Source organism: Protopterus annectens, chromosome 4.part0, assembly GCF_019279795.1.
Source record: "Protopterus annectens isolate FY-2018-M chromosome 4.part0, PAN1.0, whole genome shotgun sequence".
NCBI classification, from domain to species: domain Eukaryota; kingdom Metazoa; phylum Chordata; order Ceratodontiformes; family Protopteridae; genus Protopterus; species Protopterus annectens.
The window spans coordinates 512,981,719-513,006,293 of NC_056733.1; the positions used below are offsets into that span (position 1 = coordinate 512,981,719).

Sequence of the window (24,575 nt, forward strand, 5' to 3'; positions counted from 1 at the left end):
CGAGACTGTCCTCAGTATGGAGAATATCGATATCTGTGCAGTAACAGAAACCTGGTTCATGGCTCCTGAAAGCACCCCAGCACTACCAGGTTATACTTCATACCATGCTTTTCGGCCACAAAACTCAGACTGAACCACAAAAGGAGGGGGAGTATTCATATTCATCAAAGATACCCACACCTCCAGGTTAGTGGCAGTGCACGAAGCATCGGAGACCATCCATGTGCAACTAACAGTGGATAAAACTGCCTTTCAGATTGTAGCCTGTTACAGACCACCTTCCCAAACACAGGAACCCCACTCGGCTTTCCTGAGAACACTGGAAAATATGAAGGTCTCTCCAAACACCATTATATTGGGTGACTTCAACTACCCAAACATTGATTGGGAAAACTACTCAAGCCCAAACACCCTCGCCCAACGGTTCCTAGAATTTATAAACTCAAATGCTATGTAACAACTGGTCACCACTCCTACAAGAGGGGAAAACACATTAGACCTGGTCATCACCAACATGGGATCTCTATGTTCCATACCAGAGGTATACCCCTCATTGGTAAGATCAGACCATAAATTAATCTCACTGGACATCCATATTCTGTCCCCACCCCCAGCCAAGGAAACCACGGTGAAGAACTTCTCAAAAGCAAACTTCACACTTCTGAAAACCGAGGTGGAATCCTTCAAACGCCTTGGGCCAGTGGAAACTACGGCCCAAAATGCAGAATCCTTTACAAAAGCATTTTGTGGACACCTACAGGAATGCATAGAGCATGCTATCCCAAATAAAACCAAGACTCACTCCTCCAAAGGCAGGAGACCTGTCTGGTGGACCCCGGCCATAAATAAGCTATATAACAGAAGGAGGAAGCTACTACATGATAGAGCAAAATCCCAAAAAGGGAAGGCATCTCTGATCAGTACTAGCAAGAAACTACGATCCCTTATAAAATCATCTAAGGCCAGCTTTGAAAGAAAAATTGCACAAGACACTAAAGATAATCACAAGACCTTCTTTAGTTATGTCAGGAACCTGGGAGGCAACTCCCAGATATGCTCTGAGTTAGTGCAAAATGACAAAAAATACACTGAACCCACAGACATTGCCAACATCCTGGCAGAAAGGTTCAGTGCAAACTTCTCCCCCACTTCCCATCCAAAAGACCAAATGTCTATCCCAACAGAATGTAGCCTCCCTGTGATCACATATGCACAGGTGAGAGCTGCCCTCTCCAAAGCAAAAAACACAGCACAGGTGAGAGCTGCCCTCTCCAAAGCAAAAAACACAGCATTAACGGGACCAGGCGGTGTCCCGGGCTGCGTCTTACATGTGCTCCAAGAAGAACTAAACCCACACATAAAGACACTGTTCAATCTCAGCCTTACTACAGGATATGTACCCAAGGAATGGCGTACAGCAACAGTGGCCCCGCTCCACAAAGGTGGTGCCACAACAGACCCCGGAAACTATCGCCCTGTAAGCCTGACTAGCCTGGTCTGCATGGCTATGGAGCGTATCATCATGGAAATCATAAACAAAGACATTGGGAACCTCCAGACACTGGATCCTACCCAATTCGGCTTTGTTAAGGGCAGATCTTGCCTCTTGAACCTGGTTGACTTCTTTGAAACTGTTACCAAAGCCATAGATGAAGGGAAGGTAGTCCAAACAGCCTACCTGGACCTTGCAAAAGCCTTCGACACAATACCCCACTCGGGCATCATAAATAAGCTCACCAGCTTAAATATCAACCCCTATGTCACAAGATGGGTTCCAAACTGGCTCAGGGATAGAACCCACATGGTCAGAATTGCAGGTGCCATGTCAGACTCTAAACCAGTTACAAGTGGCGTCCCACAAGACTCAGTCCTGGGACCTTTCTTGTTCAGTATATATTTCTCCGAGGTACAGGCTAACACGGGTGGACTATGGCTGACAAAGTTTGCAGATGACTGCAAACTGGGTGCCATAATCGACTCTCCGGCTGACCCGAGCATCCTCCAAAAGGGTCTCACAGAGATGGATAACTGGTGCCAGAGCCATGGCCTAAAGCTAAATGCCAAAAAGTGCATAGTCATCCCCTTTGGGAAAAACAAAGTGCCCACAAATTACCACATAGGTGGTAATCCATTAAGTACTGAAGAAGTAATTAGGGACTTGGGACCCAAGTAGATAGTAATCTCTCCTTTGACAATCACGTTACCAAAGTAGTTAGAAAGACCTTCTATATAGCCCACCTTATCATGAAAGGGTTCACGTCTAGATCAAGAGAGCTCATTGTGCCCCTCTACTCATCACTTATCAGGCCCATAATTGAATACAGTGCCCCATTTCGGATGTACCTTACCCGACACCTGCAGCAACTGGAAAGACCCCAAAAGTACCTCACCAAGAGGATCAAGGGACTCAAACAGATGCCCTATGCAGTTCGGCTAAAGAAACTCCAGCTCTACTCAGTTGTGTACCGCCTACTTAGAGGCGATCTGTGCCTGACATATAAAGCCATGTCCAACCCAGAATTAATGGACATTCTCCACCGCAGAAAATCCAAATCCCTTAGAGCTAAACGCTCCAGGGACTTGAACCTCAGCACAGAAATAAATAGGACATGCTGGAGGAACAAATTCATATCCCAGAGGCTCCCCTCACTCTGGAACAAAATCCCAATCCATGTTAGGCAGAGCCCCTCACTGACCCTATTCAAGAGAAATCTTGACGAGTGGATGGGAGATCGTAAGTTTACCCCTGGGATCTCTTCTGTGTCCTTGTTAGACAGAGGTACAGTAAACTAACCTTAATAGGGCTACCTTCTGTGACCTACTATACAGAGGCACAGTCAGCTAATCTAAAAAGAGTGGCGAAAGCCAAACACACTCTGGCTAGGCTTATAAGTGCCCCAGGGCAGATAGCCTAGTATCAACCTATGAACCTATGGTTTATCCATGTGCTCCACCAGAAGTCTTTATGAGATTGATATTGGTAGGTTGGTGGATCAGATCATGGCAGCCCATGGTCTTATGTCCTCTTCTCAAGCCCCTCTCCCTTCTGGTGGAGTGGGTTTTTCTCCATCCAGCCCTACATATTCTCCACTTCTAACCTCGACGCAGGCTTCAGAGATTTCGACTTCAGAGTCCCAGGTACCAACAACACTTTTGTCTTTAGCACAAAGTCTAGCTCTGGCTCCCTCAGTGCCTTCAGCACCATGTGGTCCCAGGGGGCTGTGTCTTTGCCATAAGGCCTGGGAGATTTGAGCTGGTTCCTGGTTTCTACAGGGAGCAGATTGTGTCCCTTTTGGCTGAACGGGGGTGGACCCTTCCTTGGTTCCGACCTGTAAGGTGGGGCTCTCGGGGAGGGGTGTGACCCTGGTTCCAACTTTTTTTGTCTCGATTCCAGGTTCCCATCCCTCTTCATGGGGTCCTGCCTTTCAGGCTATGGAAAGGGCTTTAGCCACTGCTTCATCTCAGGTGGCTCCTGGGTTATTGAAGTCTTCCCCTGTGACCCCAGGTTCTTCATTTCAGCCACCAACCTCTACCCCTGGACAAGCATGCACCATGGTTGCAAGACTTGCCTTCTAAAGGCTCTCCCTCTTCTGAGTCCTCCTCAGTTGTTCCCACTGAAGAGCCCCCTCAGAAGAGATTGTGTAAGAGGAAACACCTTGATTCTCCTGAAGAATCCATTACAGAGGACATGGATTTCAGTAAAAGTGAGGGTTCCCACTCGGTCACCTCTGGAAGATGTCTATTTTGGAGACATTCTGGAGATCCTGAAACAGAGGGGTGATTGGAAGTCCAGAAACACATCTTTCGAGGATTCTGTGTATATGCAGGCCTTTGGTGCTCACCCATCTACCTCCTGGGTGATCCCACTCACTGATGACTTGATTAAACTATTGCTCAGTGTGCTTGGAAGACTCCTGATGCTGTGGAACCAGTCCCCCGAAGACCTGACAAAATCTTTACTGCTCCAGAAGACCAATCACATTGGGCTAAGGGGTTGGTAGTAGATGCCATGGTGGTAGTGGTTGCCACGAAAAAAGAACTAGCCAAGGAAAGTTCTACTGTCCATCCTCCGAACCGGGAGTCCAGAGCGATGGACAGATTTGGGAAGTGGATCTGTGCATCATAGACCTTCTCTGTCAGGTCCTTGAATCGACCTTCTCTGTCAGGTCCTTGAACTTTTTGGCACATTTCACAAGGCTCCAAAGGGATCTGATCAAGGAGCTGGGAGCTGTGACTGAGGGGGTCTAGGAAAAAATGGCCTCCTAACTAGCCACCCTGGAGTTCATTTTAAACTCATCCATGAGGCTCATTGCACATGCAGCCGAAGGGGCGACCAGGTCAGTAGCTTCAGGCATTGCAATTCGGAGACATGCTTGGATGTGCCTGTGTGGGTTTGCGGAGCCATTTAAGTCTTCCTTTGTCAATGTCCCCTTTGACAGGTCCTCCTTGTTTGGTCCCAAAGTAAAGGAAACTCTATCCAGGTGTGAAAAGGATGGAAAGACTTTGTCTGCTGTTGGCGTATTTTTTCCACTTCTCAACGATTCTATTCCAGGAATCAAAGGAATGGTAAAATGTGATTCAAGAAATCCCAGAATCCTTTACGGGACGCATGTGACTCAGACTCCCCTCGGGGCAGATGGGGGAGTTATAGTGGAAGATGCTGTCCCAGAGGCAGGGGTGGTCCATAGAATCAGGGTTCCAGGGATTCGTTCTCTGGTCAACCCTGTCAGCTCTCCTGAAGGGAGGCCTGATTGCTTACCTCTGGAAGCAGTCGGGAGAAGATTTTCCTTGCACCCAAATGCCTGACAACATATAACCACCAATGCCTGGGTGCTAAGGATCTTTTCCAGAGGTTATCTAATTCTCTTCACCCTTTACCCAAGATCCCCAGCAAGACTCTTCGACGTTCCACCCAGCCAGAGAGTTCAAGCAGCAATAGAAATACAAAAGCTGCTAGAAAAGAGTCATCCAAGAAGTCCCACCAGACCAACTAGGATAATTTTTTACTCAAGATTCTTTTTAATGATAAAGAAAACAGGGGACTTGAAACCAGTTTCTGAACAAGTTCATCCAACAAGCAAAATTCTGGATAGTCACAGTTCAGTCAATTCTCCCTTTAGAGAAAGATGACTGGATGTGTTCTTTTGGCTTTCAAGACGTGTATTACCACATAAAGGTGGACAAATGCTTGAGAAAGTTTCTCCGCTTCTGAATGGGAGGCAGTCATTTCCAATTCAGAGTGCTGCCCTTTGGTCTCAACACAGTCTCCGGGGTGTTCACCAAATGTATGGCAGCAGTCACAGCACATTTGAGGCTGCTCAGATTCTTGGTGTTTCCTTACTTACACGACTGGCTCTTGACTGCTCCCACCAGCCATCTACTTTTTCAAATTATGGACTACATTCTGAAACTAGCCATTCAGTTAGGCATAATAACCGTCAATCCTGCAAAGTCCCAGCTAACCCCTTCTCAGCCTCAACACTGTCTCTTGCATAGGATTGCTTCCACTAGACAGGCTACACAAAATTCAGTCTCAGATCCTTCCTCTTCTTCGCTCAAACAAAATTTCTGCTGATCTGATTCTGTGGGCATTGAGTTCCATGGCGGCAGCAATCACATTGGTTCCATTGACAAGATTTCACATGAGACTTCTCCAATGGTTACTTGCAAACAAATGGACTATTCTAACTCACCCCATGAACCATTTGGTTTTCATATCCAGTCAATGCAAGAATGACTTGTCCTGGTGGATGCAGTCAGAAGAGATTCTTCTAGGCCGCCCCTTTGTTCTTCCTCAGCCCAAGCCCATAGTAACCACGGATGCTTCTCTGATGGGGTGGGGGTATTATCTCGGTAAGATAGTCCAAGGCACTTGGCCCTCCTCCAAGGCCATTTACATATCAGTGTTCTGGAGTTAAGAGCAGTGCTTCTGGTGTTGCAAGATTTCACTCTGCCTTACCTCAAGGGATGATAGCTATACAGTCGGACAACATGTCGGTACATCAGCATACGTTGGGGGGGGGACCAAGTTCTACCCACTGTGTTGAGAAGTCTGTCGGCTGTGGCAATGGGCTGTAACTTCCAACTGCTTTCTGACAGCAATGCACATCCCGGGGAGTTCCAACGTGATTGCGGACAAACTAAGCAGGTGCATCCTCATGAGTGGTCTCTGAACTCCAGAGTAGCGAAGGAGATCTTTCTTCACTGGGGCCAGCCTTGCTGCAGCCTGTTTGCCTCACCCCTGAACAACAAGTGCAGAAGCTACTTTGCCCTAATTCCTCCTCAAGGGAAGTTCCCCAGGGACGCTGTTCTCCACGCCTTTCCCCCTTCCCTCTGATCTCTGTCTTTCTCAAGACAGCAGTTCATTTGAGAAGCAAGTGATCCTCATTGCTCCCTACTGGCCTCAAGAGATATGGTTTCCCTTCCTCTGGCCTCATCTGCTACACCGCCCTTAGATTCTGGACCCAGTTCTGGATCTCTTGTTCCACCCCGTGGGACTAGTACATCCCAGTCTTCAGTCTCTCAAGCTGATGGCTTGGTTTCTCCAATTCCGGTAGTCGCTAGGCATAATGGTATTCCTTCCCCCATGCGACACAGTTTAATGGCTTCACACAAACCATCCACTAGGAGTCTCTACCTTAGAAAATGGAAGAGATTTTTTATTTGGGCCTCTGACAATGGTCTAGACCCCTTTTCAGAACCAGTAGAAAAAAGTTCTGGAGTTTCTAACTGCCATCTTTAGTAAAGGAGCTTCTGCTTCTACTATCAAAGTTATTCTAGCAGCTACTATAAATTTCCGTAATGTTATCAGGGATCAACTCTTAATTTCTCACAGACTTTGTAAACTTTTTCTAAAGGGTATAATTCACTTGAAGCCCCCTTTCAAAGACCCTCTTCCACCATGGGATCTAACACTTGTATTACAGTCGCTTACTTCACCTCCATTTGAACCAGCAGCGACTTGTGATTTAAAATTCCTTTCTTGGAAGACATTGTTCCATATACTGTCACTTTGGCGAGGGAAGTCTCCGAATTACAGGCTTTATGCTCTAAAGCTTTGTACTTATTTTTCCACAAAGACAGAGTCACTCAGAATGAACCCTACTTTCCTTCCTGAAGTGATATCAGAGGCCAATATCAACCAATCTATAGACTTGCCTTTATTCTTTCCAAATTTTTCAAATAAAGGCGAGTACTGCCTGAACCTTCTGGATGTACACAGGTAATTACATTTCTACCTTGATAGAACTAAACAATTTAGATGGTCAGACTAATTATTTGTGTCCTTTGCCAGTGCAGCATTGGGCAAACCAGAATCCAAGGTGACTCTATCCACATGGTTAAGAAACTGCATCTCTTTCATTTACAAGAAACTTAACATGAAGCTTCCTTTGCCAGTCAAGTCGCATTCTATCAGATCTATGGTGACATCGGCTGTTTTTCATTCCAAAGCCTCTGTGTCAGACATTTGCACAGCTGCAATGTGGGCTAATCCATATACCATTATTACTCATTACAAATTGGATATGGTCTCCAGGGGGAGAGCCTCTTTTGGTTCTGTGGTTCTCAGGAATATTCCTCCAACCAGGATCTAAGGTAGCTGGGGACTGTGTACCACAAGTCAAGAATACATGAAGATTGACAACATCAGATAAAGAAGTTATGTCTTACCATAGTGTTCCATCTGTGTTGTCGATCTTCATCTGTTCTTGCGTCCCTACTGCCTGCCCCCCCTCACTTACACTTCTGGTGGAGCGACATCCTGTCCTGCTTTCTTATTGTTAGGGATACCTTAGACAAGGTTTCTGTCTTATATTATAGAACCCTTTCTTTTGCATAATAGCAAACTCAATCTGAGATAATGTGGAGAGGGGCAATATGGGTAGATTAACAGCTCGAGAGTTTTTTGGCTGACGCAAGATTTATAATGGCAGGATCAGTTCCGAGGATCGGAACCAAAACCCACAAGTCAAGAATAGATGAAGACTGACAATACAAATGGAACATTATGGTATGACATAACTTCTTTTTTTAAGTTATTTATGCCTCTGTATGCGGTTGTTGATTTGGGACAGTTGTTCCTAGCAAGATGGTTACACTTCATTATTTGAGTATGTACATAGCTTTGTGTGTTTGCTTTAAGTTAATAGTTTATGGGGGTGTTCTTGGGATGTGTTTGTTTTCTTGTTTTAGGGATTTAATTGAAATGAAATTCTTGAAAATGTGACATAGATTCAAATGAAAATTACAAGAAACGACTGTATAAAAGAGCAACATGCCAAACGTTAGTTTTTTCATGTAACACAAAAGCTGGAAATAGACATTTAAAAATGCTGTCATATATAGTAGGTGGGAATAATAACTTCTTATCATAATGGTTGCTCTGTGTGTGTTATTTTGGAACATGAATGGCCTCACAGGTATAGACAAAATGAAGAGTATTGAATTATATTAAGATATGCAGAGTGCAAATAGGAATGCTACATGACACATTTGGAAAAGCGTGAGCATATGAAAATTATTTCAGGAGGGATATTCAGCAGAGTATCAGGGACAAAGGAAAAGGGGAGTACTTGTACTAATTTTTGAGGGGGTTTGAGTCGCTCTTGATAGAAAAAGCCTTTTCCACCACCTTGGAAGCCAAAGAACCAGGAAAAGCCTCAACCTGCTCTCTTGGAGACCAAACTCCCAAAGAAGGCAGATCTGAGCCACCCCTGGATGCCCATAAGGAGTGTGTTTATTGCCTGGGAGCTGGGCACTTTGGATATACCTTGTATAATCTGTTCTACTTTCAATCCTAGAGCTCTGGCAGATAGAAGGAATAAACTCATTTTTAGGAGTCTTCTTCCCTCTACTTCTTCATCAAAGGCTAAAACCCCCTCAAAAACTCATAAATCTGCTACTTTGGAGCACTGCAATAGCTCTCCATCAAAGTCCCCTAGGTCTTCCTTGGAGACTCACTCACAATCCAAGAGGATCTCAGTTCTGACCCCATCAGATCTGAAGATCCATCATTCAGATCCAAAGCCTTTGGATCCTAAGGCTTTGTTTACTACCTGGTGGCAGCTTAGATCTGCCTTCTTTGGGAGTTTTGTCTCCAAGAGAGCAGGTTGAGGCTTCTCCTGGTTCTTTGGCTTTCAAGGTGGTGGAAAAGGCTCTTCTCATGTTTTGGATCCTACTCCCCTTCTCTCATTGGTTCCAAGCTCTGAGTCAGTCAGGCCTATTCCACCGGTACAGCCAGTTTCAACAAGTCTCCAGCCAGTTTCAATGGAGGAACTTCCCTTTCATCAGACACTTCTCCAGAACATCCCACAGAGGAGGTACATCAGAAGAGAACATGCAAAAGGAGGCACATAGTCTCCCCCATGGAGTCCCTCATGGAGGATATTGACTTTGATGAAGGAGAGGTATCCCCCAGGTCACCACCAGATGACATCTCCTTTGGAGATATTTTAGAAAGCCTGAAACAGAAAGGTGGTTGATCATCCCAAAATCCCTAACCGGAAGAGTCGGTGTTCTTGGAGGCTTTTGGCTCTGGCCCTTCTACTTCTTGGGTAACCCCCCCGACAGATGAACTTGTTGATCTGGTTTCCTTTTCCTGCCGGGCATGGAAGTAGACTGATATGGTTGAGCCTATCCCCAAACACCCTGACAAGTTTTTAGCCCCACCTATGGACAGACCACACTGGAGCAAAGGAGTCCCAGTTGATGTTATGGTGGTGGCAGCCACTAAGGTCGAGCTAGTGGAACACAGCTCTTCTGTCCATCCACCTAATAGAGAGTCTAGAACAATGGACAGATTTGAAAAGCGAGTGTTTGCCTCAGCTACCTTCGCCCTGAGGTTACTAAACTATCTGGCACATTTTACTAGACTTCAGAAAGATTTAACTAAGGAACTTTCAAATATGTGTGCCGAAGATTTCAAAAGAACATCCTCTCAACTGGCCACTCTTTTATCTATATCAAATACTTCGATGAGGTTAATCTCTCACGCAGCTGAAGATACCTCATGAGCAGCCAGTTTAGGCATTGCCATAAGGAGACAATGCTTGGATGTGGCTATGCAACTTTGCAAAGTTCCTTAAGATGTCCTTTATTAATGCCCCATTTGATGGCACTTCCTTGTTTGGGTCACTAGTAAAGGATACGCTTACCAGCAGCAGACAAGATGAAAAGACCCTGACTGCTGTAGGCATCAATTTTTATATGCTTCAGAGAACTTTCTGTAGGAACCAGCGAGGTGATAAGAAAATGTGGTTGCATAAATCTCAATGACCGTTTCATGATTCATGTGGGGATAATTTCTCCAGAGGGAGAGGAGGAAATTTTAATGGGAGACGTCGCTGTGGAGGCGGAGGAGGCAAGCAGAACCAGGTCTTTAGAGATTCTTTTTCAAACAGACTCTTTCAGCGCTCCTGAACTGCTGCATGACTGTCCAGCTCTGGTGGCAGTTGGGGGTCATTTCTCTTTACACCTAGACAACTGGGCAAGTATAACATGAGATTTATAGGTATTAAGAATAATATCCGGAGGCTGTTGCATACTATTTTCCCTTCTTCCTCATTCCCAAAGGAAGAAACTTCCCAATGTTCCACCCAGTCAGAGAAAGGCCGCAGTTAGAGCTGCTAGAAAAAAAAGTCATCCAGAAGGTCCCAACAGACCAGATAGGATTTGGAACTTATTTGCATCTCTTTTTGGTGCCAAAGAAGACAGGGGACATCAGACCCATTTTCGATCTAAGCAGTTTGAACCATTATGTAAAGAAAGCGAAGTTCTGAATGGTCATGGTTCAGTCCATCCTCCCTTTTCTGCACAAGGATGATTGAATGTGCTCTGTAGATCTTCAGGATACGTACTGTCACATCAAAATAGACAGAACATCCAGAAGACGTCTTTGCTTTTGGCCAAGAGCCAGTCATTACCAATTCAGAGTTCTGCCCTTAGGAATCACCACAGCCCCCAGGGTGTTTATGAAATGTATGGCAGCAGTGGCACCTCACTTGAGATTGAAGGGATTCCAGGTGTTTCTATATCTAGACGACTGGCTCCTCACTGCCCCTTCCAAGCATCTACTACAGCAGACCGGGGACTATTTGCTCCAGATTTGCAAAACTTTGGGAATTATGATAAATCTTGCCAAATCAAAACTTGCACCAGTTCAGATCCTGGAGTTCATTGGTTCAGTTTTGGATATGGCCACACTTCTTGTTACATCTATCAGAAACCAGGTTCAGGCTATCCTTGCCCTCCCATCTCCACCAGCAAGGTTGGTACTTCAAGCACTAGGGTCAGTGGTGGCAGCAGTAATGGTTCCTCTAGCACACTTCTTTCTGCGGGTTCTCCAATAGACCTTAGCTGCACAGTAGTCCATTCTGTATCAACCCCTCTCTTTTCAAGTAAAGCTTACCCCGATTTGCAAACAAGGCATTCGCTGGTGGATACAATCTGATGATCTTTTTCTGGGGCATACCCTTTCTTCTACTGAGCCCAGTAGTCAGAGTGACCACGGACACTTCTCGGGTGGGGTCGGGGCATTTCTTGGGAAAAACAGTCCAAGGCATGTTATCCGTCCAAGAGACCAAGTTGCATATTAATGTCATAGAGATGAGAGCAGTTCTCTTAGCATTGCAGGCATTTCAAAATACTCTCCCCTTGGAGACTGTTGCAGTTCAGGCCAAAAACATGTCAGTAGTCTGGTACATCAACAAGCAAGGAGGAACTCGGTCTTGTACCCTTTGTAGAGAGGCTGTGAGGGTTTGAAAATGGGCGATCTCTTCAGACTGCTTTTTAATTGCGAAGCACATTCCGGGAGAAGACCAACATGCTTGCAGACAAACCAAGCAGGTCCATTCTGATGCCTCAGGAGTGGTCTCTTAATCAGTCCATTGCAGATGTAATCCTTTGGCAATTGGACTAACCTTACTGTGACCTATTTGCCACCCCTGTCAAGTACAGCAAGTACTTTGCTCTTATCCTCCCTCAGGGGGAGTCACCAAGAGACGGTCTGATGCACGCTTGGCCCTTGGGTCTCCTTTATGCTTACCCTCCTATGCCATTAATTCCCAAAATTCTACAGAAAGCAAGTGGGCTGAAGAGCTTAGTAATCCTCATTGCCCCCTTCTGACCTTGGCAGATATGGTTTCCCTTTCTATGGTCTCACCTTTGTTATCCTCCATGGATATTGGAGCCTACTCAGGATCTCCTCTCTCACCCATCAGGGATTCAGCACCCCAGCATTCAGGCTGTCAAGCTAACTGCATTGTTTCTCCAATACCAGTAATAGTTAGATAGCCCAGGCTTTCTTCACCTGTATGTGACATTATTTTTGATTCTCAAAAAGACTGTACCAAAAAGGTCTACAAGAGCAAATGGAAGAGGCACTCCAGGTACTCCATTTGGGTGTCAGATAAGGAAATTTATCCTTTTTCTGCTCTAGTTTCTGCTTTTCTTCATTTTTTGACAAACCTTTTTAAGGAAGGAGCAAGCTTCTCTACAATTAAGCTTCAGTTGTCAGTAATTTTTAATTTTCACACAGGGAACATATGTTTGTCCTTGGCTTCCTCTAGCTTGTGTAAAGCTGTTATGAAAGGCATTTTTCTTCTGAGACCTCCAATTATTAAGGACCCAACACTGCCTTGGGATCTAACAGCTGTACTTGAGGGTTTGACAACAAAAACATTTGAACCATCAGACATGTCTGATCTAAAATTTTTATCATGGAAGACTGTTTTCTTGGTAGCTATCACTTCGGCAAAAAGGATATCTGAACTCCAGACTATTTCATCTAAAACTGCTTATATTATTTTTCATAAAGATAGGGTTTCCTTACAGAATAGTCCCTCTCTTTTTACCTAAAGTGGCTTCTAAAAATAATGTCAACCAGTCCATCCACTTGCCAGTTTTCTTTCCGAATTTTTCCAATAAAGGGGAGTACATGTTACACCTCTTTGATGAGCAGAGACAACTACGTTTTTACCTTCACAGGACAAAACAATTTAGAAAAATCAGACCAACTTTTTGTGTTTGTCTCTCCAAATCACCTAGGTCATTCAGTTTCTAAAGTTACCTTAGCTAAATGGATCAGGGATTGTATTTCATGGATTTACTCTGAGAGTTATGATACCAGCGGTGATGATGCTGCCGTAGCGTTGTCGCCTCACAGTAAGACGCTGTCCGGTTCGATTCTCAGCTAGAGCGTCGTCTGCGTGGAGACATGCGTGAATGGGCATACCTTTGTTGAAGGTTGTGCGTCAGGGCTGGTAACTCGGCACGTAAACATCAACTACCAATCATTAGCGGACAAGAGTTCTACTGTGGCGACCCCTAACCAGGAAAAGCCGAAAGACACAACAACTTCATTTGTGCTGCGGTGGTGGTGCTGCGGTAGCATTGTCGCCTCACAGTAAGACGTCCTGTTCGATTCTCAGCTGAAGCGTCTTCTGTGTGGAGACATGCGTGAATGGGTGTACCTTCGTTGAAGGTTGTATGGCAGGGCTGGCAACTCGGTACGTAAAAATCTACTGCCAATCATTACCGGACCGGAGTTTTACTGTGGCGACCCCTAACCGGGAAAAGCCGAAAGATACAACAACTCTGAGAGTTATGATATTAGCTAAACCTCTCTGAGCTCATTCAACCAGATCCATGGCTGCTTCATCTGCTTTTTGATCAAGAATGTCAATTGATAATATTTGTGCTGCTGGTACATGGTCTGAAACTCATACCTGTGTCTCTCATTGCAAATTGGATATCATTTCCAGAAATAGAGCCGCCTTTGGTTTGGCAGTACTCTGGAATATCCTAACATGAGGGCCACCCAAGATCAACGTAGCTGGGGATGCTCTGCCATACGTTGAGTAAGAATGAAAAGGACAACATCAGATTTCCGATTTATGTATGCACCATGGCATCTGTGTTGTCCATTTTCATTCTTCCTCAACTTCCCTCCCACCCATCCCCCATCATTTGTTCTGGTGATACCTATTGGACTATATTTGGAACCTAGAGTTTCGGGTGTGAGCTCTGCCTGTCTGATTAAATGTAGAGCTATATGATAACAAACCTGATGTGAGGAAATGGGGATAGAGTAGGGCATTGTGGATAGAGGGAGGAGTTCAAGAGCTGGATCCCAGGTCTGGTGTATCTGGCCAAGTCTGATCTGAAGATCTGATCCATACCCATAAGTTGAGGAAGAATGAAAATGGAGAACATAGATGCCATGGTGCATATATAATTTTGAAATCTGATTATGTTCTTTTCATTCTTACTCAACCTATGCAGAACTGTTCACAGAAAACCTGTACAAGCATGTTAATAGCTGCATAGAGGCAGCTGTACCCACCAGGAAGAAGTACAGAACTAACTCAAAAAACAAGCTACCCTGGTGGAATCACAAAATCAGTCAGATATATAACAGGAGGAAGAAAATCATAGCAAAAATTAGGAGATGCAGCACCCAGAAGGATAAAAGCACTCTCATTAAACTAAACAAACAACTCAGAGGACAAATTAAGTCTACCAAAGCCATATTTGAGGTAAGTTTGGCCTCCCAGGTCAAGGACAACCACAAAGCATACTTTAGCTATGTTCACAGCCTCAAAGGCAATACACAGTTGTGTGCAGCGCTCATTGTAAATGGAACCATCTATACTGAGCTAGAAGATATAGCAAACCTCCTGGCTGATAAATTCACTCCAACTTTACTCCTCTCTCCACCTCAACCTTCCCTCAGGAAATATCACCAAATACAACTCCCCCTACTATCACTAGGGAACAGGTCCTTAATGCTCTTTCTAAGACCAAGAACACTGCATCAATTATTCAGGAAAGCATGCTGGAGAAATAACTTGTTGCAATATGACAGCATGCACCCTAGATTCATTTTTAAAAATATAGTAAAGAGCCAATATGTAAGGGTAGATAGAATATGTCAAGATTTCAATGTCAGGAATCATGAATTTGACATATTAGAAAAAATGTTTCAGGATAGGAAATATAACCCAGACATGGTCAGAAACATTAAAGATTCGTTTATACAAGAGAAAGATATATCTAGGGGTCAAAAGTACTCTAGTCACTCTAGTATAGGAAGGACTTGGAATTTTTCATCTAGAAGTAACTATATAAACCCTTCAAAAATAAATTCAGACTATGTTAGATGTATTATTACATATACAAGTGATAATAAATATATAACAGAAGTTATTTCAAAGAACTGGCCCATCCTGACAACAAATGAAGATATTAAACAATTGGTTGGTGTAAGACCGAATTTTGTTTATAAGAATTCAAAGAACCTGAAACGGATACTATGTGATGAAAAACTGCACAGATCATTGACACCCTATAATCCATCCAAGAATAACACTAGAGGAACCCACTCTTGTGGGAAGTGTAGTTCATGTGAGTGGATATCTAAGGAAAAGACATTCTTCCACTCTGAGTTATTATTTAACTTTGAATTTAAGTGCACTGCAAATTGCGAGGATAGCAATGTTATTTACCTGGCCACCTGTGAGTCATGCCCGGCCTTTTATATAGGCATGACCACAAGGAGGCTCAGGGATAGGATACAAGAACATATTTATGCTATCAAAAAAGCTGACAAAAAGAATGCTTTGGCCAAACATATTGTAGACTATCCAGAACATAAGTTTCTCTTTAGAGTACTACAAAAGAAAGAAATGAATACTAGAAAAGGTGACAACTTTAATGACCTTGAGAACTTAGAATTAAATTGGATCTTTAAATTTAGAGCTCAAAGTCCTCCAGGTTTGAATGTATATGTGAGTATTAGATCACATTTGAAAAGACGAAAGTATTAATACAAAATGAAATATTTGTCTATTGTATATGGTCCCTCCTGTTTTATTATTCAGTTTTTAGTTCTGCATTCAGTATTACATTTCATACTGTATGAAGAATTCTTTTTCTTGAATTCATGAGAATATATATTTACTTATTTACTCAGTTATTTATCTGTTTATTGTTATTATATGTTGTACAGATTATGGTTTAGCACATATTTATATAAAAATGCATCTTTATATGGAATTGTTATGAGTTACTTTAGTATAGAGGCTGTGAATGGAATGATGGTGTTTAATATTTAATTAGCTATATTTCTTTCGTTTGATGTGTATATAAGTTACAATATGATATATATATATCCTTAGATTAGTAATTTTTAGGGAGCAGTTGTATGCATATACTAAACTCTTTTTAAGTTTTGTGTATATAGAGGTTTTTCATAATATGGAGCTTATCTACCAGATTTTAGAAATAGTTTTATTAACTATAAGAATGAAGTATTTAATGGCCGTATAAATAGCAAACATTCTCTTTTTTATAAGCTTGGCACTTTAACTTGAATTTTCTAAAAACATGTAGCTAATTATTTTCAGGCTACACCCTGCCATAACTAATTGAAAAAGTGAATAACCATCATTATAGGTTAATTAATTCCTAATTTCAATAATGCTTGTGGATATAAAGAATGTGTTTTTACTATTGTTCATTGAATCTGAAGAAGCGTGCCTTGTGGATGCACGCGAAAGCGCTCATTCTGTTATTTTAAATAAAGAAGATTTTGTTACGTGGTGGTGCTCTCCAGTTTGTACTACATACAACACTGCATCAATGGGCCCAGACAGTATCCCATCATGCTTTCTAAATCGCATGAAACATGACCTATCAGGGCCTCTGGAATTACAATTTAACTGTAGGCTCCAAATAGGCTTCATGCCTTATGAATGGAGAAAGGCAATAGTCATCCCTCTGCACAAAGCTGGGCCATCTACAGACCCTGGAAACTACAGACCCATAAGTCTCATTCGTCTTATATGTAAAGCCATGGAAAGAATTATCATGGAGATGATCAACAGAGATGTAGTAAACCACGAGACACTGGACTCAACCCATTTTGGTTTCGTCAAGGGCAGATCATGCCTACTCAACCTGGTGGACTTGTTTGAGAAGGTCACCAAAGCAATGGATGAGAGCAAAATCATTCACACTGTCTACCTTGACCTGGCCAAGGCATTTGACACAATACCCCACTCGAGCATTGTTGACAAACTCAAGAGGTTAGGTACAAACCCGTATGTCACCCAGTGGATAGCCAACTGGCTCACAGACAGGACCCAGGAAGTTAGAATTAGGGAGTCCACCTCTACAAAGAAGCCAGTTACAAGTGGAGTTCCTCAGGGATCAACCCTTGGACTGCTCCTTTTTGTCATTTACTTCTCAGAAGTCAAGGCCAATGACATTGGTCTCTGGCTGACTAAATTTGCAGATGATTGCAAATTAGGAGCTCTCATTGAATTTCACACTGACACAAATGTTCTCCAAGAGGGGCTGACACAGACAAATAACTGGTGTCAGAGGCATGGACTAAAACTAAATGCTAAGAAATGCATAATAGTATCCTTTGGGAAGTCATCCATACCTGGTAACTATCATTATTGACAACACACCCCTTAGAGTTGACCCAGTAGTCAGGGACTTGGGGACACACACAAATAATAATCTAGCCTTTGATCATCATGTGCCTACAGTGAAGAGGAAATCATTCTGTGTTGTGCAACATATAAACAAAGGTATGGCATCTAAGTCCAAGGAAGTCATTGTTCCACTGTATTCGGCATTCATCAGACCTGTCACTGAGTACAATGCACCCTTTGGTATATACCTAACCAGGTATATCCAACAACTGGAACGTCCACAGAGGTTCCTCACTAAAAGAATACAGGGTGCAAGTAATATGTCCTGTACGGACCATCTCAGAGCCCTATCCCTGTATTCTGTCTCGTACAGGCTTTTGAGGGGAGAGCTATGCCTGGCATATAGGGCATTATCAGACCCCACTCTAATGGACCTCCTGCATATCCACAAAACAAACAGTACCAGAATTACCCATTCTAAAGACTTAAACCTTGCCTGTGATATAAACAGGACCTGCTGGAAAGATAGGTATGTATCCCAGAGACTACCCCATCTATGGAACAAGCTCCCCATCCATGTGAAGCAAAGTTCCTCCCTAACCCAATTCAAGTGCAACTTGGACAATTGGATGGGAAACTGGAAATTCATCCCTGGTTTGGCACCTTTGTCTCTAATGCAAACAGGTAACCTGTAAATGGTTCATCTCCCAGGCCCATGCTTACACTTATCAAGGGTATCAGAACTTGTCAGAGATTTGGGATGCATGGCTAGGCTTAAAAAGGCTCCTGTGGTCATTAGCCTAGTAAACACCTATGAACATAGATTCCTAGTTATTTTATTTATTTATTTGACATTTGTTTACCAACTGGGTATGAACCCATTTTCAACAGAGGCTTGGAGAGAAAAGCTCCACAGTGCAAATTAAACAGAATAAAAAAAAAAAAATGAAACAATAGTTACAAATATTAAGACAATGACAAAGTAATATAATTTGTGAAAAATTGAACAGTGGTTACAAATATATTAAGACAACAACAAAGTAATACAATTTGTGAAGACAGTAAAAGAAAATAAGCAAAATATATTAAGCAGTAAAGTTGATCATACATTATGTACAAGATAGAAGAGAGCTCCTAATATGCAAGTTATATCATGATGCATGAAAAATATATAACAGAAGTAATAGGTCGTAAAAGCCATATACTCTTTCTGGCAGGAGAACTAGGTAGTAAGTTCACCAATTTCTACAAGGACAATTTATGGAGTACGTAACTTTTAATTAACATCATGGACTTAGAAGTACTTTTATATTTATACTTAACAGTGCTTTCTGTAACAGAATTCTCTCATTTCAATTTCCAATGCATTTGTGGGGAATAGTATTACTAGTAAGCATAAGTTTTTAAAACTTTCCTGCATCAAGTTGTACAAGAGTTTAATACTGGTTTACATTTACTCATTGTTCGTTACTAAATCTGTTTTCTTTTCTCTTGAAATCAAGTCGATGATGTACACATATTTATTATAGTAGAGTTAACTATAAGAATACACTTAATGCCAGTGTGCTGTTTTACACTGATCTGTTGAAGCCTCATCTAGTTATTGGTAGTTAGGTGGAAGCGCTTTAGTCTCCTGAATTTATTATTTTGTTCTTTTTCTTTCCTTGCATCAGTTTCAGTAACACTAGTAAATGGATGATGTTTCTCAAGGCCAAAATGCACATTTTCCTTTTTGTCAGCATAGTCACCCAGCCGCTTTTTGTCAGCATAGTCACCCAGCCGTAATCTTATCTCTAAGTTTATGTAATAAACCTGCATAGGTTCAGTTTGTGTCCTGAGTCAGTGCTGCCTTCCTGACATGAATAGATTCACCACTTCCTATTATTTAGCCCTAGCTTTTATGTCTCTTTTCTACAAAGATTCACACATTAGTGATTACTTTTCCATCATATGCTCAGCTTTTGTTAGTTACAAATTGTAACATTTGCACTGTTCTAGTATGTAAGACTGGTGGCAGTGGGCCTATCTTTATATTATACCTAATGTTTCTTAGTACTGTATTAACAATCTATGAATTATTTTTACTTGTTATAATTATAGATGGATTAATATCCTGCTTATACTTAATGATCAAGTAAATTTGGTATACTAACAAGGACTAGACAGTCCGTAGTGTTGCATATTTTTCCACTCTTCCTAGACATCTCTGCCAAGGTTTTTTTCGTTTGCAGTAGGCACTGGTACAAGGCACACTTACTGGAGGTTCACTGATTACCATGAAGGGAGCAACACGTTGCTGTTTGATTGGGATTACAGCAGTGGCAACTAGGATTTATGACACGTTACTGACAACCTCTTATATTGTATCTGTTTAGACAGCATTTAGATGGAACAAACTGAAATAGGAGTCAGTCATCTCTTTCCTCATTTAACCCTGTTTGGTTCACTGTCATGGAATGCTGCAGTTTATCTTAGACCTAGCACATACAGAGCCCTTTCATGTCTTTCTGAACACACCTATAGTTGATATATCACTATAAAGTTGAATTCATCTTGTCAAAGAAAGGGTGGTATGCTACATAAAGGATGCAAGGCAAGTGATCCCAGTCACAGATTCAGCCAGAGGCGTTATTACCCTTGCATGTCCCTTATTCTATTCAGCTGATTCTTCTTTCTCAATCATGAAACTGTTGTATTCTATAGCACAGCAGGACTGATTGCTGCATCTGTAAAGTAAAGCAAGTGAATTAATGGTAAAAACATGGCAAATTATTTTTGGCATGTAGTGACCTCAGAGTTAGAAGTGTGTGTACATGTCTGGTTGTGAGCTTTCCCTCTCACATGAAATGTATAGATCTGTTCGTCTTCCTGTGTTTTAGTCTTGAGCTGTTGCTATGTATGCATGTGCTTGACATACCAAGTTGAGTCACTGGTGTCAGTCATGCTGTGCCCTACTTGATATTTTTTTTTTGTTAACGTTTACAAATATTTTTTTTATCCTAGTGAATTATTTTCAGAGACTTCATGTAAAAAAGCTGAGTAAATTTATTTCCAAATATGTTTATCAATTAAAGTAACAGATTCAATAAAATACCTAACATTTTTTTAGATTAAAGTGATTTAAAAGCATTTCTTGATGTGTCATATTTGTGGTTCTTTAAAGTATTAAGATTAAGGAAATGTACTAAATCATGTTGTTTCATGATATGAAATCTCAATTAATGTTTTTCTCTCAGTCTCTAGGTTTGAACACATTGATATCAGTCAGCAGTCTACAGTTGGTGGCTGTTATCTGAATAATATGGAAAAAAAATGTTGCAATGCCCACTTTCAGAAGATATTTCAGAATGTTTGTATCTTTGCTGTACCACAGTGGGTTTCCAAAGGACCAAATCTGAATAGTTCTGCAGAGCTGGAAAAGCGTTTAGTCAGTGTTAATACTCAGAGCAGCCCTCTCTATATTCCCATTTTGCCAAAGACATGCAAGTACAGTGGGAGTCAAATCTCTTATGTTCCCAGCACTGGTCAAATAACATGTCAAAGTACCTGTGCAGAAAGTTTGTATCCAAGCATAGAATGTAATGAAACCTTTAATCAGACATCTAATCTGAAACTGCATCAACCAGATAAAAGTTATGATTTTGGTAGTGGGTTTATGCAGCAGAGTAGCCATATAAGGCCGCAGCCAATTTGTACTGAAGATGGACAGTATAAGTGTCCTCTCTGTTACAGGATCAGTAAAAAACAAGATCTCTTTCAGCAGCATTGGTTGACTCATACAGCTGAAAAGGCATACAAGTGTTCGGAATGCAGCAAGAGTTTCAGAGTGAGGAGCAGTCTGTTATCACACCAAAGAATTCATACAGGAGAGAGACTGTATAAGTGCACTGAATGTGCCAAATGCTTTAGAACTAGGAATCACCTTTTAAGACATCAGCAAATTCACAGTGGAAAGAAACCGCATAAGTGTACACAGTGTAACAAAAGCTTTAGAGAGCGGAAAAGGCTGTTAATTCATCTGCGGACCCATACTGGTGAGAGGCCTTATAAGTGTACAGAATGCGACAAAACTTTTATACAGCAGATGAGCCTCTTAACACACAGCCGAATTCACACTGGAGAAAGGCCGTACCATTGTAATGAATGTGGCAAGAGTTTTATTTTCAAGAGCACATTTCTTGGGCATCAGCGAACACACTTTACAGAAAAAACATTCAAATGTACTGAATGTGACAAGAGTTTTATTGCTCGGCGCAGTCTGTTATCTCACCAACAAATTCACAGTGGTAAGAGATATAACTGCACAGAATGTAATAAAAGCTACAGTCATTTAAATGGCCTTAAGAGGCATCAAAAAGTCCATTCTGAGAGCTACCATTTAAATTCTGATGAAAAAACATATAAATGTACTGAATGTAATAAATGCTACAAAGCCCTGACTAGCCTAATTGTACATCGACGAATTCACAGTAGTGAGAAATTATATAAATGTATAGAATGCAGCAAGAGTTTTACAGTACCTGGTAACTTAATTATCCATCAGAGAATGCATACAGGTGAAAAACCACATAAATGCTTGATGTGTAACAAAAGTTTTGCTGCTCGAGGTTACCTTACACACCATCTGAAAATTCACAGTGGAGACAGACCCTATAAATGTCTCAACTGTGGCAAAAGTTACAGTAAAAAGTCTTCCTTGTTATTGCATCAGGAAATGCACTATGAGGATAGACCATATAAATGTAGTGATTGTGACAGAAGCTTTGCTATACAGCTAAATCTTTTAACTCACCAGCGAACTCATGCAGAGGATGTACCATATAAATGTAGTGTATGTGAAAAAGGTTTTGCCATGCGGAGTTGGCTTAAAAGGCATCAGATTATACATACTAAAGAAAGACCACATAAATGCACTTTATGTGACAAGAGTTTTACCTTGCACAGCATGCTTTTAAAACATCAATGTAGTCACACTGGGGAAAAACCATTTAAATGCACTGAATGTGACAAGTGTTGCACAGACAGGAGAAGTTTTTTGAGTCATCTGCAGATGCATAGTGGAGTGAAACCGTACAAGTGTACTGAATGTGATAGAAGCTACAAAGCTAAGTCTAGCTTGGTAACACATATGCGAGCTCACAGTGAAGAAGTTATGCAGTTGTTGGCAAATCAAAATGTGTCCATTGAAGATAAACCATATAAGTGTACTGAATGTAACAAGAGTTATAAGGCACAGACTAGCCTTATAACACATCGCCGAATTCACAGTGGAAAGAAACTCTATAAATGTAGTGACTGTACTAAGAGCTTTACTTCACCAAGCATATTGGTACTGCATCAGCGGGTCCATACTGGAGAGAAACCATATAAATGTACTCAGTGCAGTAAAAGTTTTACTTATCAGACTAGCCTAAGAAACCACAAGCGAACTCACACTGGAGAGAAGCCATATAAGTGTGAAAATTGCCACAAGAATTTTTCTCGAAAGCCGGATCCTATAAGACATAGATGTATACAGTGAAGTGGAGTGATGTGGACAAAACCACTTAGAAATTATGGCAATATTTTGAGAATATTATGCATTTCAAAATGGGATGTTGAATATAAATCCTGAAAGTGAAGATTAAGTTTAAAATTGTCATCCATTGAAAGGCATTGCGAAGTGTGAGCTTTTCAACCCAACACTGACTTTAATACATTTTTGCAGGATATTCTTCTTTTGCTTCTTTTGACATAGAAAATAAAAAAAATAGAAGGAAGTTGGAAAAATCCTGTAATTCAGTGTAGTGAATGAATACGTATTTTATTTATTTTTCTAACTTGTCTCTTATTTTTTAAGTAAATGAACCATTAAATCCAGCTATAGGTAATAGATGTTTTCTTTTAGTCCCTGTGACAGCTAGATAATCTGCTGCTGACTTGTGCTTTTCCTCACTTTTCAGTCTTCTGTCTGATCGAGCCCCCAACTTATTGATGGAACAGGTTTTGAGGAGGTATTGTGGAGGTGAGAGCTGTTTTGGTCATAATGTCAATAATGCTGCCACTTGGATTTTTTTGATAAGCTCTAACACTGTAATTCATCTTTGGGAACAGATTTTTAGTGGCGCAAAGTTGCTTCTCAAGTAAGTGTGTGTGTGTGTGTGCGTGTGTGTGTGCGGGAGTGCGTGTGTGTGTGTGTGTGTGTGTGTGTGTGTGTGTGTGTGTGTGTGTGTGTGTGTGTGTGTGTGTTTTTCAGTGCATCATATCTGACCTGTACATCCCTTTTCAGGAAAAGTATCATGCTTTATGGTTCCTCTGCCTAGTTTCACCACTAGAGACTGGTACTGCTGCAGACATAACTCAGTTACTTACCCTCACCCAGAGTAAGTGAGCTAGCTATTGCCTCCCCTCTTCCCTCGTATGGCCTCCAGGATTCTCTGGTTACCATTCAATCCAGGGTGACCACTGATGTAGGTGAATGGTCCTGCTACTGCAACAGTGGGCATCACTGGGTATGGTAAATAACAATGTTAAGTAGCAGTATCCAGATCAGAGAGAAGGAATATTGTATGGAAAGTTGTAATGTGTGTAGCATACCTATACTTCCTTTGTTATAATGTGAATACCTGCTGTTCCTCACAGAAACAATATATATGTATAAGGTACATCTTAAAATGGCACACTGAACACTGGTCGATAATGAAGGAAAACTGCCTATAATCAGATCTGATTTATTCACCTTACTCTTGCTGTTACATTTACTATCAATTCATCACATCCTGCCCTTGAGAAGTGAATTACTGTAAAATAAAGGTGCTCACCACAGGTGTCACTACTACATTAGCATTCATGATGAATGGGTATTCACCACAGGGGAGTCTCAGCTGACTGGCCTGACTCTTAGAGCCTTGGGCATCTCCTGCATAAGCTGGTCTTCTCCCCTTGCCAAATCAGTGCCAGATATGGACGGAAGATCATTTTACCCTCAGCTTAATTTTTTTCTGCTGCCAAGTTTTTGGTCGTCAGTTTGTGGTTAAATTAGAAAGACCTACTTCCAGAATAATAAAAGACCTTCTTCTAGAATGATATTTGCCCTGTTTGGGATTTTTTTGCCTTCTTCTCATGTAGAGTTGTACATTTGTGTCTGTTGGTTGT

The 24,575-nt window shown here is 41.7% G+C and overlaps 1 protein-coding gene across 2 annotated transcripts in view; it reads left to right on the top strand.

Annotated features, from left to right (window-relative positions):
* LOC122799403 (zinc finger protein 271-like) overlaps positions 1-23,257 on the top strand; it is a 405,050-nt gene extending 381,793 nt beyond the window's left edge. For both annotated transcript variants that reach the window (XM_044068426.1, XM_044068424.1), the window contains one exon: positions 20,678-23,257. In XM_044068426.1, the coding sequence (XP_043924361.1) occupies positions 20,678-22,962 (2,285 nt within the window). In that variant the 3' untranslated portion in view covers positions 22,963-23,257. The remainder of the gene's footprint in view (positions 1-20,677) is intronic.
* The last annotated feature ends 1,318 nt before the right edge of the window (positions 23,258-24,575 follow it).